This window comes from Sturnus vulgaris, chromosome 1 (assembly GCF_052056855.1).
Source record: "Sturnus vulgaris isolate bStuVul1 chromosome 1, bStuVul1.hap1, whole genome shotgun sequence".
NCBI lineage: Eukaryota > Metazoa > Chordata > Aves > Passeriformes > Sturnidae > Sturnus > Sturnus vulgaris.
The window spans coordinates 19,941,355-19,959,205 of NC_142243.1; the positions used below are offsets into that span (position 1 = coordinate 19,941,355).

General features: G+C 38.2%; 1 protein-coding gene across 2 annotated transcripts in view; it reads right to left on the reverse strand.

Annotated features, from left to right (window-relative positions):
• Window positions 1-13,151: 13,151 nt before the first annotated feature.
• LOC106861297 (macrophage mannose receptor 1-like) overlaps window positions 13,152-17,851 on the reverse strand; it is a 33,935-nt gene continuing 29,235 nt past the window's right edge. For both annotated transcript variants that reach the window (XM_014889591.2, XM_014889590.2), the window contains exons 26-30: window positions 17,052-17,204; window positions 15,482-15,598; window positions 15,053-15,220; window positions 14,497-14,532; window positions 13,152-14,094 (exon numbers count right to left, since the gene is read on the reverse strand). In XM_014889591.2, the coding sequence (XP_014745077.2) occupies window positions 13,895-14,094; window positions 14,497-14,532; window positions 15,053-15,220; window positions 15,482-15,598; window positions 17,052-17,204 (674 nt within the window). In that variant the 3' untranslated portion in view covers window positions 13,152-13,894. The remainder of the gene's footprint in view (window positions 14,095-14,496; window positions 14,533-15,052; window positions 15,221-15,481; window positions 15,599-17,051; window positions 17,205-17,851) is intronic.

A 17,851-nucleotide genomic window follows, 5' to 3' on the forward strand; every position in this document is an offset into this window, starting at 1 on the left:
CAATCTGTACATCTCAGAAGAAAGTGCTACTCTTCCATACTGCACACCCAACAATAATGAACCTATTATCTGAGAAGATGTAACTTGCACTGCAGGGCAGCCCAATTACGTCGTGGCATAACATAGCTTTGAAAACAAACTCTCAAATAGGTACACATGCAACTACTTATGCACTTGGCTGATAAAAGGCATAGACAACTACATGGTGCTTGTCACAGAATCTTAACAATATCCTAAAAATGAAACATTTTTATTTTTACAGCACAAATCCCTTATCTTAGGCACATCAGGAATTTAGCCATATTCACAAATTATGAGGCATGTTTTTTTCTGAAACATCCATGATTTTGTTGAAAACCCCCCAAAAAATCCATGGCTTTTGTCCATTTTATTCTGTTTAATAAGGTTCAGTATTTTAAATTACTTTTTGACTGGAATAAGCAACAAACTCCAAGGCAAACCGAATGAAGAGAAGGATAGAAAGTGAAATTAAAGGAATAACCCAGAGCAGAGGACCATAAGGGCTATGAAAAGCTCTACTGACCCGAAGCACTGTTTTACCTTGCTCAGCATTGTATCACAGCAACAGAAAATGCTATTTAGACAGTGCATGCAAGCCTGACTCTGTTCAGGGTCCATTCCCCTCACACCCAGCACATGCAGCCTTTACAATCTGTTAGAGAGCACACCCGTGATTGTTGCCTTTAGTAAATGCTCATAAACATTTTCCACACATTTAGCTAATCCATCTTTGCACTGCCTTCATAAGAGCCTGTGTTAAAATATTTTTGAAATTCCTTACCTCATATGTAAAATAGGATTTTCTTTGATCCCTGTAAAATCAATTTCCTCTTAAATCTTCCTTACTAATTTTTTAGCATACTGTAAAATTCAATCAATAACAGTGCTGTATCCATTTTATTCACAACCTTCTGATTTTTTAAACATTATTTTAAACCAATATGTCTCATCAGCTTTTTCCAGTCCAGATTTAGGCATTTTCCTTCTAGTTTCTCTCTCATAAGAGAGTTATTCTATCACTAAATAATTTTGCTTTCTTTTGTATCCATTAAAACCCAATGTCCTTCCCATTTCAAACAATACCCAGGATGAGTAGAGCACTACACTCCTCATAGCTGACACTGAATGTCCTTATGTTGGGTTTAGCAGAATCAGTAGAACCCTTTCTTTTCCCCCTCTATTTCTAAGCCAGTACTAATAGCAGGCATTTAATTTACTTTATCACCTTAATATAATACAACTCCTGGAATGATACTGTTTTGCAGGTCATCTTAACATTGGTATCGATGCATAAAGTCAGTAATCTGCAGCAGTTTTCACTGTTCTCCCACATGTCCTGCTAGGTGCCCCGCACTAAAAATCAAAAGAAAAATTTGTGTGCAGGTGGGGAGGAGGTAGATAAGTATAGCATGATGGCCACTAAAGTTTATGGCTAGTGAGGATGAGGGCAGGAAAACACCTACCTTTCTTTCCAAGAGTCCTGTCTCACAGCATGTACATTGAAAACAGAAATTACAAGGAGATGCCTTCTGCTGCTGACATGGGAGTAAGCTCTATGGATTCACCTGGTGACTAGTTAAGCATTTTACAGGAATTTACTCAAACTGCAAATAAACATGGCTTGGATTTACCAAATTTGCACGTGAACAATAAATCCTGTATTCCTCAAGAAATCCTGTTTCTAAGCCTTTTCTGTGTGTCCTGGAGCACATTCTCTGAGCCACTCCCGACGCTCTGTCTGATGCACCCCAGGACACGGCTGGCCCTCCTGGCTGCCAGGGCACTGCTGATTCATGTTTAACTTGCCATTGCTAAATTACAAGCTAAATGGAATCCTTGTTGCACTAAAGAAAATATCATGCCCCCATATTGAAACTATGAAGGTAAACTGCTTACTTTGAAGATATAATAAGATATAATTTTCCTTTAATGTTACATTCTTTCAGATTTCAGCTAGTTCTGTATAAAGACAGGATACAGTCTGTTTTTGTTTTCTTCTGAATTTTTTAGCAATACAGGCCATTTTCAACAGACAACTCAATTGAAAATACCATTAGTATAAAAGAGTAAGAAACTAAACAGTCTAAGTAGTGATTCATGAGAAATATGAATATATTGTCTTCATTTTTGTAGTGGCTGCTTTCAGGTGCTCTTAACACACCAGTAGCATGCTATACTGGAATAATGTATTGAGAGTGTTTATTCTTGGATAGTGACACACCATGTCATGCCAATAAAGTCTTGAGAAGTGCTCCACAAATAAGGGAATCACCACCCAAGGGAGTTTAGAGCTGTTACCCAATGCATCAAGCACCCAACAAAGCTTCTTTGATTAAGACTAGTCTAATACTCTCCAAGGTCTTTGAGCCTGTACCTAAACAGAAACTGCCTAAACTGGACACATGTACAGACTACAGTCCTACCTTATCAATCCCGGGTGATTCTGTTGGCCAGGGGAATAGATCCACTGTACTACTTCCACTATTAACATAGTTCAGCAAAGAGCTGCTATGGATGGACCCAGTATGAGGGAAGACTAGATAAATATACTGACTTCCTTTGGAGACTCAGGTACTATTTTCTTATTTGTCAGCATGACTTCAGGTGCTGTTTATGAGAGATGGGACAGTTGAACTGACAGGCAGCCTTTGTTCTGTCAGCCTGCCTAAAACACAGTCTACCTGTACAAAGGCATTTGCTGATAGCTTCCTTTGCAGTACTACTATTCTCAATCATCTGTAAGAGAAAATACTGTTGGTTTGGCTGTTGACTGAGAAAATACTTTTCTGTTTGGGACACACTGGAGTCATCACTGATGAAATTTTTAAGGCTCCATTCATCAGGAAAATGGCCATTTGTGCTTTTAGGTCTGATGTCTTCTTACAGTGGCTACAACATACACTGCTCTGTAACAGCACATAATTCCAGCAGCTTGAACAGGAATCCAGCCTTATTCAACCACAAGAAACTGAAGAGAACACTTGTACATTTGGCCACATTCCATGATGTTTTATTTAAATATTCCTATCAAGTAAAAGTTTTTGAATTTCAATTTCTAGCCTTAGCTACAATTCAAATTGGGAACTCATCCAGGATACTGCCCAAGGCTGAGAATCTTAAACTGATGTGTAAAACACCTTCTTAAGTGGTTAGTTTAGTAAAGAATCCATTTAATTTGGTAAGAATGGAGTCTTAAGTAATGTATCAATGAGGACCATATATGAAACATTAAGGATCACAACAACATAATAAAAAATATTATCAAGACAAAGAATTCATTAGTTTGATTACATATTATTGTACAAATATGGAAGACAGCTGCAACACTGTCACTAAAACCTACCAAGCTTTCATTCTTAATATGGTAATTGATTCAATGAATATTCATGAACTCTAACTTGTAGTGATTCCACAGTTCATTTGTTGGCTATGTGATTTGCAACATTGCCATAAAAATCCAGACTAGCAGAAAACGTCAAAGAAAACTAACAGACTGTGAAATTTCCCTTCTTTCCAGTTTGTCTCTTACTCCCTGTGCAGCAGTAAAGTACTTTTGCTCAGATTTAAATTCATGTCCTTTTGAACAGGGAAAGCAAGAGGCCACAAGAGAAGTTTATCATTTAGAGCTCTATGTTATTTGTATATATACATTTTTTCTGATTCATCACAGTTTAGAGAACAGGTTTTAAATTTTTTGCTTAAAAAGATGGCACTTTCAATTGTCCATAACTAAAGTTATCTACTACAAACAGAAACTAAAGATGAAACAGTAAAATTACTGATCATTCTAAGTACTGCACCTATAACTTTGCATAATGATTGTTTAATCTTGGCAATAATTCTTGATTACTTTCTTAATGGTTTAATATAAAGTGCTGGATTAATGTTTAATATTGGGGGGAAAAAGCCTTTGTAATAAAAATTAAAATGTACAACTAGATAATAAGTGATTTATACTGTATAATTTGAAAATATTTCTATGTCCAGAAGTTATTCATTGGCGAAATAAGTCATCGTAGTTTGTTACCACAGCCTTTAACAATGTTTGAATAACAAATTGTGGGATATGCACACAAGATAGAATCACTGAAACCTTTGCTGAATTTATAAGACTGTAATGCATTTCCCTGACAAAATTTGTGTAAGTGCAATATATGCCATTCCAAAACCAATTTAAATGCAGAAAATAACTCATTGGTTGGGATTGATATTTGCCATGAAAAATCCATCACAAAAGATGTCTCAAATTCCCTTGAGACATTTCTCAAGGAAAGAAAAATAAAAGCACATCAGCTAGATGCTCACAAATTATTGGACTTGAATCTACCAATTCACCTCATCTATCATATTTCTGTAAGGCTCCAGTCCTGCCATTTACTGCATGATATGCAGCATAGAGCATTTTCCTAGAGTGAGCTGAGCCTACATAGGAGCACAAATAAATCCAGTTTGCATTAGGGACAATAAACCCAGCTTACATTTTCAGCAGCAGTGAGTTTCAAGTAAATTTCTCAGGAAGCAGCTGTGCATGACTACAGACTTGTTTACATATAGCACTTTTATGTCAGTTTTGAAACTGATATTTAAACTGGTTTCACTAAAGCTGAAAGAAAAAAGATGTTAAAGTATAATTTGTTGTAATATAAAGAAACTTCAAATTTTTTATTTTAAACTAACTAAAAGTCAAGGCACACATCTCTGAATAATTGATAGGGTGGCTGAATGGATGGTGGTTGTAAGGCTGCTATCTTGAAAAGCATTATAAGCTGCCCTATCCTAGGTCTTTACAGGTTAAGTAACTGGCATTCCAAGCATCCTAAGATTTGAGGGACAAAGTATTTCCAGCATGCTGCACAGATAAACACAGTGCTGGAAGTTCATTACTTAGACACAAAGCAAGATTAAAGCATATTTTTAATCTAAGTGAGAAGGAACAACAGGCCCATGAAGGAAATCTTGCAGTATTTCTGAAACAAAGCGGATGTTACAAGAACAAAGCAGGGAGACAGTTTAACGTGTTTCTGTTGCTGATGGTAGTGGAAAAATATATAAGCTCTGTAAAATAATTGAAAGATATGGTAGAAGAACAGTTTGACATTAATTGACTCAGATCTAGAGTCTTACAATCTGGTCCCTGATTAAAGAAGGCAATTATCAAGCTGTTTTCTGACCTTGTAATCTATTAATCACTTGTATTATATAAATATGTATTTGAATACAAGCAAGTTGGCATAGCCCTACATACTGGCTAAGCATCTGAATCAATGGTAAAGTATAATAAGTGGAATCATAGAACTATAGAATGGTTTGGGCTTGAAGGGACCTTAAAGATCACTTAGTTCCAAGTGCACCATCATGAGCACAAGATGAAGTGAAATACTCAACATCTTCAGAATACCAAATACACAGATTTCCACTCACGTTCTGATCTCATACTAAAGCACTAGTATGGAAGTCCTCAAGACAGTCTCTTAGTAAATAGAGCTGGAAATCATCCCAGATGAAGCACATATGTGGCTTTTAGAGTCACAGAAAGTGTCTTTTTGCTATTCAGTAAAATCGATTTCCATGAATGATTCCATACAAATAAACAGGTCATATTTCAGCTTTGTTTCAAATGCTGGAAAACCATTATATAAGCAGGCATGAAACTTGAATGAGTATTTTCTGTAGAAGAATACATTTCGCAATGTCTTATGAAAACATACATTTTCTTTTCCAAGACAAAATAAAACATTGCTCTTAACTGTCAGAATTCCTGACAAAGGAAAGTCAGCTAAGTATTTCAGACAGTAAAGAAACACTTGAAAGGAATAAACACAGTGGATACATGTGAGAGAGAAATACATTGCTAATTTTAGCTGTCACTGAACGTGTATTTTAATTTGACTTATATAGCACCAAATTTAGTTTCCATTTTATTATGTTATAGCTCAGCAGTGGAAAAATCTTCTGCAGGTGTCCATACTCAAGCTCTAGTTTTGGCGACCATGAGTACATGTGAGTCATCAGTAAACACCATCACTACTTCTTTCTTCCAGGTGTTTTAGGACTTTTTGAATAGGGTATGATCTATATTCTCCACATTTATTGGAGCCTTCCAGTAGAGTTGTTAGGCCTGATCTTTCAGTACAAACCTCACATTTACTCATCTAGAAGTTATTATAGCTATTTCCTAATTCTTTCCTTATTATTGTTTCTATCAGTCTACCTTATAGAAAATTAGATTAGCCATTGTAAGGTACTCCAGAAACACAGAGCTTGTTTTAGAAACTGATGTAGTATTTGTGTCTTGCTATTTATCTGGAATTGGTAATCTTTTCAATAAGAGATTATACAATAGAGCAAGCAGCAATTTCTAGTTCTTTCAGAACAACTTTTAAGATACTTTCAAAGATTTCTTCTTAACATATGTAAAATTTGAGGAGAGTGTAATTAATGTTACAGTGACCTTCACCCAGCATAACACTAACAGGGCCTTCTCTTGTTAGGATGGATTAGCTTTCTGTTGTGAGCTTTTGCACCAAAAAGCAGAGATGGACATGCACATATGCTATCTACATGACTACCCACCCATACAATAAATATAACTCATTGTGCAGATAACTGAATACTCTTGCTTCATTTGAAGTCTTTCAACCTGTTGTAGTCAGTAACATCTTAGTGAACAGTTTAAAGAGACAACAAAACCAGAACTATTTGCAATTACACTGATGCTCTCAGATGTGTCAAAGACATATTACTTTTAATTGCAACTCCACTTCCTCAGAAAGCTGTAAAGAAATAAATGTACCTCATTAAAGTCTGAAAAAAACCCCATAAAAACAACACAATAGACATTTACTGAAAGACAATAAATGGACATTTACAGAAAGACAAGTGATGCAGTCAGTGAAATATCTTCATCCTGACATTATGACAAAAACATTGGAAATGAAAGTGACCATATTTATATCCCCAAGAGGGGCAAGTCTAGTGTGTAAACAAGTTTCTGAAATTGAGCCAGGAGAATTCCTGTCAGTTCTGTATCTCTAATGATAATAAGCTAATGTTCCTTGCATTTCTGGAGATTTTTCAATGTTGAGATTTAAAAGCAATTACCTGATAATGCTTCTATGAGACGAACACACATTATCCCTTTATTAGCAACGGAGATGGAGTCACACAGTTTTTGATTTGCCATGTATTGAGCTGATTACCAGAACCACCAGTGAATCACTCACATCCTCTCTCTTTGTTGCTAGTATTGTTTAAACTAACCATAACGTCGTGTATTATGGCAAATGGCTACCTGGAACACTGAGGTGATGATCCTTGTGAGAAGAAGGAAAAAAACCGTAGAAATAAATGAGAAACTGAAGAAAATTACCATTACTTTACTAGTTCTGCTTCACTTACAGGTCAAACATAAGAAAAAAATTTTACATACAGACTTGAGCTAGAAAAATAGACAATTTCAGCGAAGAGCAACCAGGACATTTTCTCATCAGCCGTCTAAAAAAATTAATGATGGGTCTGAAGGCGCTCCCTCTCATTCCCAGGGCAGCCCATTCCCTTGGGCCCAGGCCCAGGTCCTGCAGGGCTCAGCCCACGGGGCAGCGCAGCGCTCCCGTGCTGGGACACGTCCGGGACACCTCGAGCCGAGGGGATCCGCGCCTGCCGAGCGACAATGGTTCTGCCAAGGCTCAGGAGCTGCCCTTGGCTCCGGACAGCGGCAACACAGGCGGCGAGCCCGGGGCGCCATGGCCCGGCCCGCGCTGCGCCCGCGCTCGCTAGATGGCGCCATCGGCTGCTGCGGGTGCGAGCCCCGGCCCCGGCCCCGGCTCCTGTCCCTGTCCCTGTCCCTGTCCCTGTCCCTGTCCCTGTCCCTATCCCTGTCCCTGTCCCTGTCCCTGTCCCTGTCCCTGTCCCTGTCCCTGTCCCTGTCCCTATCCCTATCCCTGTCCCTGTCCCTGTCCGTGTCCCTGTCCCGGCTCCTACCCTTGCCTGGCCGCTGCGCTCCCTCCTGCCCTCCCCTCTCTGCCATGTCCTCCAATCCTCTCCTCTGCCCTGCCCTGCTCTGCCCTTGCCCTGGCAGATGGCCAAGCCACCGAGGCACCCCAGGCTGGGATTGGAACAGAAATGACAAAGTCCAGTCCCTGGCACCGAGTGGAGCTGTGAATATCTCCCAGCCTGGAGACTCCACAAGCCCGCAGTGCCAGCCAGTGTCAGATTTGGAGGCACACACCAAACCTGGGTTCTTTCACTGAGCAGAAGACACGCTCTCCAATGGCCATTTCTCAGTCCAATAACCGGAGTAATGAGAGACATCTAGAAGTACTCCAGGATGGAGAGGATCCTTCTTCAGTTGCTTTGCAGTTCCAGGAGGAAACAATAAAAGCTTACTTGTCAGCTGGTCTTCGATGAAGCCCTGTCCTCAGTGTGTGGGTCGTGGAGTATTGGGATGCCAATGCCAACTTGTTATCTGAATGTCAGTGTGGAAAAAAAAAAATCTCTATTTTGCTGCTTATGTAGAAATACCTGGAACCAGACTCAGAGAAAGTCCAGAATAATGTAAACCATTCAAATTCTGTTTCTGTTAAATGAGGGATCAAGTCATGAAGTTGAACAATTTTCTCTGAGTATGTAGCAAAGTTATGAACAAGAAATTACGAAGTTATGAACAGCAGAAACCCAATGGACAAAACTAATATTAAGTTAGGAAAAAAAAGTCTTTTGGTTTTGCTTGAATGCTAAATGACCATAAAACTACCATATGTCAAATTTAAAATACACTTTCTCAACCATAAAAATTTGCAAAATATTCTTATGTGTTTAACAAAAGTGCTGAGATTATTACATTAAGACCTTAGATTTAAATACCTTTCTAAATGTATCTTCTAAACTTGTAGATAGAAAGTTTGGGAAATTGAGTGCATTTTCTCTTAGAGAATCCTACAACTCTATGACAAATTAGGTAACTACAGTAACCAGTCCACTTTCTGTGATGTAAAACGAGGTACTAAAAAGAAGTGTACTACTTTGATCTCCTAACGTTTCAATTTTGAATTTAATACTAAAGTCACAACAGGGAAAGAAAATCAGGGGGAGAAGAGGAGTTCTTGTTAAGAGGATGATTCAAAGCTGTGCCACGAAAAGTTCAGACTGGACATTAGGAAGCATTTCTCAACCAAGAGGGTGGTCAAACAAAGTGGGTGCTGTGGTTTTATGACAGTCCGTGCAGAAGAAAAGAGGGAACTTTTAGCAGCAGCACTCTGTATGGGACTAAACAGGACTTTTATACTCAGTTTTTCTACTTCAACTCTGTGTATCAGTGATGGAGATGGAAGTAGCAGAGCCCTCATTTCTGATGCTCAGCACAACTTGACCTTCCCAAGGGTTCACTGGTGTGAACACATCAGTAGCTGCTCAGGGAAACAGTTTGGTGTACATTAAACACAGAGATTGTATCAAGACTATGGGCAGACACACTTCACTGATTTTTCACTTGTCCTGGCACTGGGTTGGGGAGTGTTTGTGGAGGTACCAAGGCAGATGCTTGCCTTGGAAGTTTATTTGTAATTTTGTAGGAGCTTCTGTCTGTGTTCTTAACATTTGCTTAAGAAATGCTACTGGCTCAGTCTCCATTCTGAATTAGTATGAAAAATAAAATCAACAGAATTTTTCTAATTTGACAGATGCTTTCTTTCCAAAAGTAATGACTTTGAAGCCAAGGGAAAAAATCTATGAGGAATGGTTTTGATAGCTATTTTCTGAATAGCCTGGAGCTATTGATGATAAATATAATTAACAAAAAGCTATTAGTGTGTTTTGTACAAAATTGCATAAGATATCAATTAAGAACTGTATTCTGCAGAACTCATTTACTGTGAGATAATTGTTTTAGGCTTTGTGTCAGAGTCTAGAGTTCTCATCAGTCTCTAGACCAGATCAAGTAATTGCACCCTAATGTATCCATCCTTCTGTGCCGACCACAGCAATGACCTTGGGTGAGTAGTTTAGCTTGAGATGGCTGCATTTTAGATATCTATATTATGTGAGATGAATTCCATTGCCTTCAGGCACCTTAGATAGCTGAGCTTATGTATTAAAGAGATTATGTTGTCATTGCAAGTGGTAATGATTAAAACTGAGGAAAATCAGGCACCATTTATCTATGAAAATGAGAGGAAAAATCCCACATCACACACATTAGTATGAAACACATTAGTGCTGAGGTATCTTCTCCACTCTGAATCTAATTTAAACAGCAGCATTCACCATAGGCAATTTTTTTTCTTATTCCAAGCACTAAACTGACAGGACAATGATTTTAAGTATGCAGGACTTTTTGGAAAGAGAAACATGCTTGAGAAGCTTGAGCAGAAACACTGGGATTTGGGATAAAGCATTGAAAGGCATAAGGACCATTTTTGTTTTAAGGAGTTTAACCAAGTACAACCCAGCCCTCTTCTGTGTGTGAGCAATGTGTGAGGTGTGTGGGCAATGTCTTACTCATATCCACTGAGTAATGAAAAATGCAGAGACGTCAGTGCTCATATGCATTGGTCTCTTCCCCAGTGGCTGTTCAGTTTTTCGAGAGACTGTAGGCTGAGTGATGTGTCCATGCTCTGGCAGTGCTGTCCCACGCTGCAAACAGCAGGTAATGATGACAGTGGCTGCCAGGTGTGAGCAGGTCTGGTCAGGGCTATAGTTCTCAGCCCCTGTCTCCAGGTGTGGGCACTGCTGCACTGGCTCACTCTGTACTCACCTATTTTAACTGCTGTTCCCACCACAGTGCTTTCTGTATTTCTGTAAGGAGGCATTTTGTAGTAGGCTCTGGTCTCTCAGTACCTTGCAGGGGGATCAGCAACATACTTCATGTCACAGTTCTTGTTCAGTCATGATGTTCAATCCAAATGTGGAGTACCTGGACATAAAAATATAAATGTATCAAAATATTTTCATATGATAACCCATTGAGCAGGTATGCAAGGCAGCCTGACTGTTGATCTCTGTGTGGTGGTTATACCAGCCAGGCTTCTTCTCTGAAGGTCCCAGGCTATACTGAACTTGGTCACTAGAATACTTTTGTTATGAACTCCCAATTTTTATAGTTAGCTTACAAATACCTTTTAAAAATCGTCTTTTCTAGTGTATGTTTCCTTTTTTCTTTTGGGAAAAGTAACCTTAATTTATCAGATTCACTAAGCTGGGCATATATACAGCAGGATCCAGCAGCAAACATCTCTTTGCAAACATAGACGAAGAAAAATGCTTGCCTTACCAACTTGTCCAAAGGGCAAGCAGAACCATGTATTCCCAGGTATCTGCAGTACATACCAGGAAACAATTTTATCTTTAGTCACCTCTGGGAAGCAGATGTTGTTTTTCTCATTTGCACAGTTTTGTGCAAAGCTCTTTCAGCTATTTCCTATTTCCTCCTGAAAATAGCAATGACTTACTTTATCACAAGGAATTGGTATTACAGGACTTATTATAGTAACTTAAGGAACTGTTATCTGAAGGCTGTTATCTCTGGGCTTTATGAAGTGTTCAAATGACTTAAATTGTAAAATATACTTTAGGTTTATTTAATTTTTAACTCTATTTTAAATAAGCTGTGGCTGGGAGTTTTGTGTTCGGTTATTTTTAGTAGCTTGGTTTAGTTTGTTTTTAACCATTTCTTGGTTAAAATAAGTTATTTCTGTATGCCGGGGGCGTCACATGCCCCTACCTCCAGGCATGTGACTGTTACGGGTGTCACGTGGTTCCACCCCTCCATACACGTGACTGCCTCGGGTGTCACATGGCCATGCCCCACCAAACATGTGACTCCCATGGTGTCATGTGGCCCCGCCCCATACACGTGACTGTCACGCGTGTCATGTGGTTCCACCCCTCCATACACGTGACTGCTGGGAGTGTCATGTCGTCCCCCCACCACATGACTGCCGGGGGTGTCACATGGCCATGCCCCTGCTCACATGACTGCTAGTGGTGTCACGTGGCCCCGCCCCCATATATATGATTGCTGGGGTGTCACGTGGCCCTGCCCCATACATGTGACTTCCGTGGGTGTCACGTGGTTCCACCCCTCTGTACACGTGACTGCTGGGGGTGTCATGTCCTCCCCCAGCACGTGACTGCTGGGCTGTTCACATGGCCTCACCCCCTTACACGTGACTACCGTGGCTGTCACATGCACATCATTACTTGGTTAAGAAAGAGAAAGCCATACATTCTTTAGATAATCTTTCTGTTTCTGTAATTGGTGAGAGTTCTTTACCAGCTTAGCCAAAGGTGTGGAATAATGTGTGTCCATCCAGCAAAGGGGTGCTGGGAAAAACTGAACTCTCAGAACGGAATGTTATCAGATGTGACCCATGTTTTAAGATAGCCCTTGTTAAAATATCTGAAATAAGTATTCCTAGAGGAAGGGGGTACTTCCATTCTAATTAAATACCAATAACATTTTTAGTTTGAAGCCTTTATTGCTTGATGGATATCTAGAAGAAATATAAATAATAGAGGTAATTCAAGTTTGTTCTCAAGCTGCTCAGGCATAGACACGTCCTTGTGCAGAAATCTATTCCACTTATTCCAGGTATTTTCTTCCCTTGCAGAGGTTTTTAATGTGGCCTCATCTTTTTGTCAGTCAGAGACCTTGAGCATGTGGAGTGAGTGAGAAGTTCTGACAGAAAAGCCGAAGAAGGAATCTGTTCCCCAATACATACATTTGGTAGAGGAATCTCTGCTCTAGTCCTGCTCCTCCATATGCTTCTTCAGTGAGGCCTGTTAGTGCCACATACCCTCTTGTGGCTTGGGGAAAGGTGTTTCCATTCCTCAGAAGGGATGATGCATGTCTTAAAACATGCAGAATTATAAATTGCCCCCTGAGGCAAACCCTGCTACTGTGTACAATGGAAGAAAAGCTGAGAAGGGTCTAGACAGCACATTGTCAAACAAAATCACAACAAAAAAGAATGGATGTATTTTCAAAAAGTACGTCAGTGATTTTATATCTCTGCACCAAAGAATTACACAATGCACTATAAGACAGCCACTTATTATACATGCTTGGATTTAAAAAGGGGCAGCTCTGCATACTAGGAGAATCATTACTGAAATAAAACCCAATGGCAAAGTCATCTCCTGTTCTATCTTTATTATTAATTTGAACTGCAGAAAAATAGAGGTATTTGTAGAATACTAAAATAGTGCAAGGCCATAGGAAATGGTATAATTCAAAAATTCAGACTGAAGGTATAATTAAATGAGCCTCTTCGACTTTTTTACAATTTTCTATTTTTTTTAAATAAACAAATAATACTTACTTCACAGATGTGGGTATCATAACAGGTTTTACATGAATGAAAAGATAGTATCATAAACCATGAAGCTGAAAACCTGAAATTAGCAGTGTGTCATAGATTGGATTCGATGATCTCAAAGATCTTTTCTAGCCTAGTTAATTCTGTAATTCCCATCATAGCCTAGATACCACTGAAGTAATACATAGGGAAAAACAATTTAAAGTAATGAATAATTATTTCCCCTGTGTGTAAAAAGGGACAATTTCTACACTAAGCTAAATGAAGTAATTTTCACATAGTAAATATCTGTCAGACTTTTCCCTTAACACCTCTGGAGCCAGCTTTTGAGCCATGCCCATTTATACGAAAAACACATATACACTCCCCAGACTAAACAACTCTGTAAGCCTCAGAAGGAATTCTGAAAGATATATGTGTGTATTTATATAAATCCATGAACTGTGTGTTTGAGAAGAAAGGGGAGTATTGTCTGGGTGGGAAAACACAAAGCTGGGGTAAGATTTCACTGATTTATAGTTTGATTTTTGGTATTTGGATCACGTGGGCATTTGGTCAGACTACATCTCTGAGTGTGTGTCTTTTTCTTGAATATCCACAGTTGCTTCTGATCCACTCATTCTGGTTGAAATATGTGGCAGGTTTTGTCTTTTCCTCCTCAAGCAGAAATAAATTATACTTCCAGCTCCAGCTGTAGAAAGGGCTAGAAGAATGAACAGCCATGTGATGCCAGCAGAAAGTGCTGTCTCCATTTTCTCTTCTGTGAGGATATACAATGGAATAACCTTTGAAGTTAAAAGATTTCAGAATCTAGTAATAAATGAGACTTCTATAACAAGACAGCAAAAAAATTCAATGTGGATGTAAATTTTCAGTTCAACATGTGCTTTGGGGGTTTTTTTTTTGGTTTGATTTTTTTTACAAACAGCAAATAAAATATAATTAAATCTGATCAAAGCCCAATATTAAAAATAAAAGCATACAAGTAAATCAGTATTTACTTCAGGGTAACCACTATGCCCTATATTGACATCCAAAGGAAAAGTTTATGGACTTTTTATTTTTAAACACTCCCAAAACAAATACTGAGAAACCATGGTATTATGTTTCTGTTTTATTTTAGTCTGGTCTTTTTATTCTACTTAAAAGGAAGTATGCTTACCTGTATTTTCTGTTGACATCTCTTTGTTTTCAGGAGCTTTTGAAAGGAAAAAAAAAATATTCTGAATGCTTAAAAATAAAAAAGAGGCATGTCAAAGTCCTAAGTAGCAGCGTGGATAAAGAGTGCCACAAGAATTTTTGTCATGGTATTTCTGTAATCCATCAGATCAGTGGTCAGTAAGGAAAGGAATCACCAATTCCAGCATTTCCACAAGACAGTTGGATTGAACTCATCAGAACAAGATTTTGTTTGAGAGTACATTCAGCTGAAATTAGACAGTGTTGCTTTTGAGCTTAGCTTTTGCCTAAACTCAAGGGTCTGAAATATAAATGGCTGCACAGGGCTGATGGTATCTCTAGAGGACACAGGGGGATGCAGCCTTCTGAGAAGGCAGTCAGAAGTCATGTGGGTCTTGTCAGTATTTAGGCAGCCACATCCTGCCATTAGAGTCAATTGGTTTTGCACACAAACTTAGAGTATTTTATATTTCTGTGTTGTACAATGCAAATACATTATTAGACATTATTAACCTTAACATATTAGAAATACTACTTACTTTTAATTTTTTTACAGATATATCCTTTTTTGAAAGAGCAGAGGTTGGTATTCCAGGAGCCAGACAATGCACATATTTCTCCACAGTCTTTAAGCCTTTTATTTGACGGTTCTCCCACTTGCCAGTTGACAAAATCCATTGCAGATTTATCTGTCCACATCCACTGTTCTAATATTTAAAAATTAACATATATGTATAAAATACATGGGTTTAGACAAATAGAATGAGTTGTAATTTAGAAAACAAAAATTTATAACATGAATAGCTAGTTAGATGTTTCAATTATAATTTTAAGCACATTTAAACATACTTTGAAATGAACTTTATGTAATTTATATATATATGTACTTTAAAGTATACGAAGTTAATTTCTTTTTAATATAATGTGTAATTTCATTTAATAGTGTAATATATGATGAAAGATATTACCTCTGTCATCTTTCTTTAGCCCTACCCAAAAATTCAGTGATTTTCCATGGAGCATCTTAATGGTTTCTGACAGAAAGTTTGTTTCACTATAGTCTCCTACTGATGCCAAATCAGCACCTGAAAAAATATTAAGGAACACATCATAGTTCTCATTTTCTTAGAGCTCAAGTCAATAAACACATAAAAATTATGCAAAAGTATATTAAAAACACCAACTCTTCTATATTATTCATTAGTCTTGCTTTAAGTGTTATATCACTCTATGGTATTTTTTATTTTGAGAATGACTGCATGTTGTACGGATGCAAATCTGCACAAAGATATGGCTTTTCTGAAATTTTCTGGATCGTTTTAATCTTTGCTATTTTACAGAAGAACAATTACTCTCCTGCAATATTTTTGACAGGCCTGACCAGATTGTGGTGCTAGTAAGCTGAAACAGATACATGTGATGTAGTCATGACCATCCCTATTGCCATTACAGCTCTGTCCCTCATCAGTGGCTGGGCAGCAGTTTTGGCAGTTCCTGATGATAGCAGGTTAGGCAGGCTGTGTCAGCAGATGGAGGTTGCAGTGCAGAAGATGTCCTGAAGTTGATTTATAATTGCCATACACCCTGGCATTGCAAATACACAAAGCTGTGTTGGGAACACAAGGAAATGAGCACCTTCCTGGCCTGGCCAGCGGGTAACAGGCAGGCAAAAGTATAGGAATTTAGAACATGGAGCAGTGTCCAATTGTAACCTTTCATCCTGGTTATTAGTGTAATGTTTACTTTTTGCAGTAATTATGTGGTTTATCTTTCTACAAAAGCACTCCAGGAATTCTGTTGTCTTTACAGCTGTAGAGGAAAATGCCATTACAAAGCTACTCATTCTGTTTACTCAGTTATAAGTCAATGTTTTCAGATCTATGAGGAAGTGCCTTTAGAAATGTTATTCTTACACTGAAATATGTGATGCATTGCACCAGTTCTCAGAAATGTGGAGCAAAGTGTCTTTTCCCTTCCCTGATGAAGTACTGCTCCTCTTTCCGTGGGGGCAGCATGGAAAGAAGAGTTCAAGAGCAGGAACTGCACGGCTGAGTGTGTTTTACTGGTTCACGAAAGGTAGACAGCTGCTCCATCTCATTTGTTGTCCAGCCACTGAGATCCACTGAATGAACTGTGCCCTGGAACCAGCAAACACAACTGCCCTATGACTCTGTGTGTCCCAGATTGCCCTGCATGTGGAGTCCCTTTTGCTTGGGGAAGGGAAAGGCAGTCCTACAGCCTGTGCCTTAGTGGGTCTGTAAAAGTGTTTATTTCCCTACCTATTTTTTTTCCATAAAACTAGTAGGAATTTAATATTTTTGAGGTACTCGTATTTCACCTGATATTTGAGATATTTGAGATGCTGCTGTCTCTGACAATGGTTACGTTTATTGTGCAAAAGCATGCTCAGAAAAGCAACTGAAAAAAAAAAAACATTAAATGTGAAGTTTTAAAGTAATTTGAGGTTTGCTTAGCAATATTATCCATTATTTTATGTGTTTAATTACATCATCAATCTTTCTAAGACTAAACACTCACCTAGTCGGGCACATTCCTCATGAGCTTGAGACCAGCTTCGTTTCTTGGCAGCCTCAAAGTAATAGCAGTGACCAGAGAAAGGTATCCAAGATTTGTGTCCTCTTGATTCAGGGCATTTTCCAGGAAGTTGTGGGGGCTCAGTAGGGGCCATTACTGTTAAGAAATCAGGTAGTTGGAGTCCAGTGTTATTTTAATATAACTTGTTTTTTCCCATTATACTAGCATGACAAAACTAAATGACTATGTTAGGTTTGTAATCTTAGAGGAAATGTAGAATATGGTTCTTTCTGTTTGAGACAATATTTTTCTTCATATTATTTATCAATGTGATTTGACAATATCAAACCTTTTAAAACCTTACAGTAGAAAGTGTGATAATGAATGAAAGTGTTGGTATAATTAAGCATTGCTTGCAGGATTTTTTGTTAAACTGCATCCTGAATACATTCCATAGGGACTGATATAATAGGAAGATTTTGAATGGGTAGATAAATGCAGATGGAATGTAAATTATATATTCTGCCAAATTACCTTTTCTTCCTGTAAGTCTTCTACAGTTTGTTTCTTTTCCCTGATAAGGAACACTCAGCTCTCAAATGAGGTTTCCAGAATCATAAAGTGGAAAGAGTCATTATATACGAATTCTGAAGATTTTTTTGAGGATGTCAAATTAAAACGTCTTAGAATGTAATTTGGCATGCAATTTTATATTTGCTAATGATTCAAGATCTTTCATAAAGTTGAAAAATTCAAGAATATAGCTAAATTTTGAAATCATATTTATACTTATTTCAGTATAA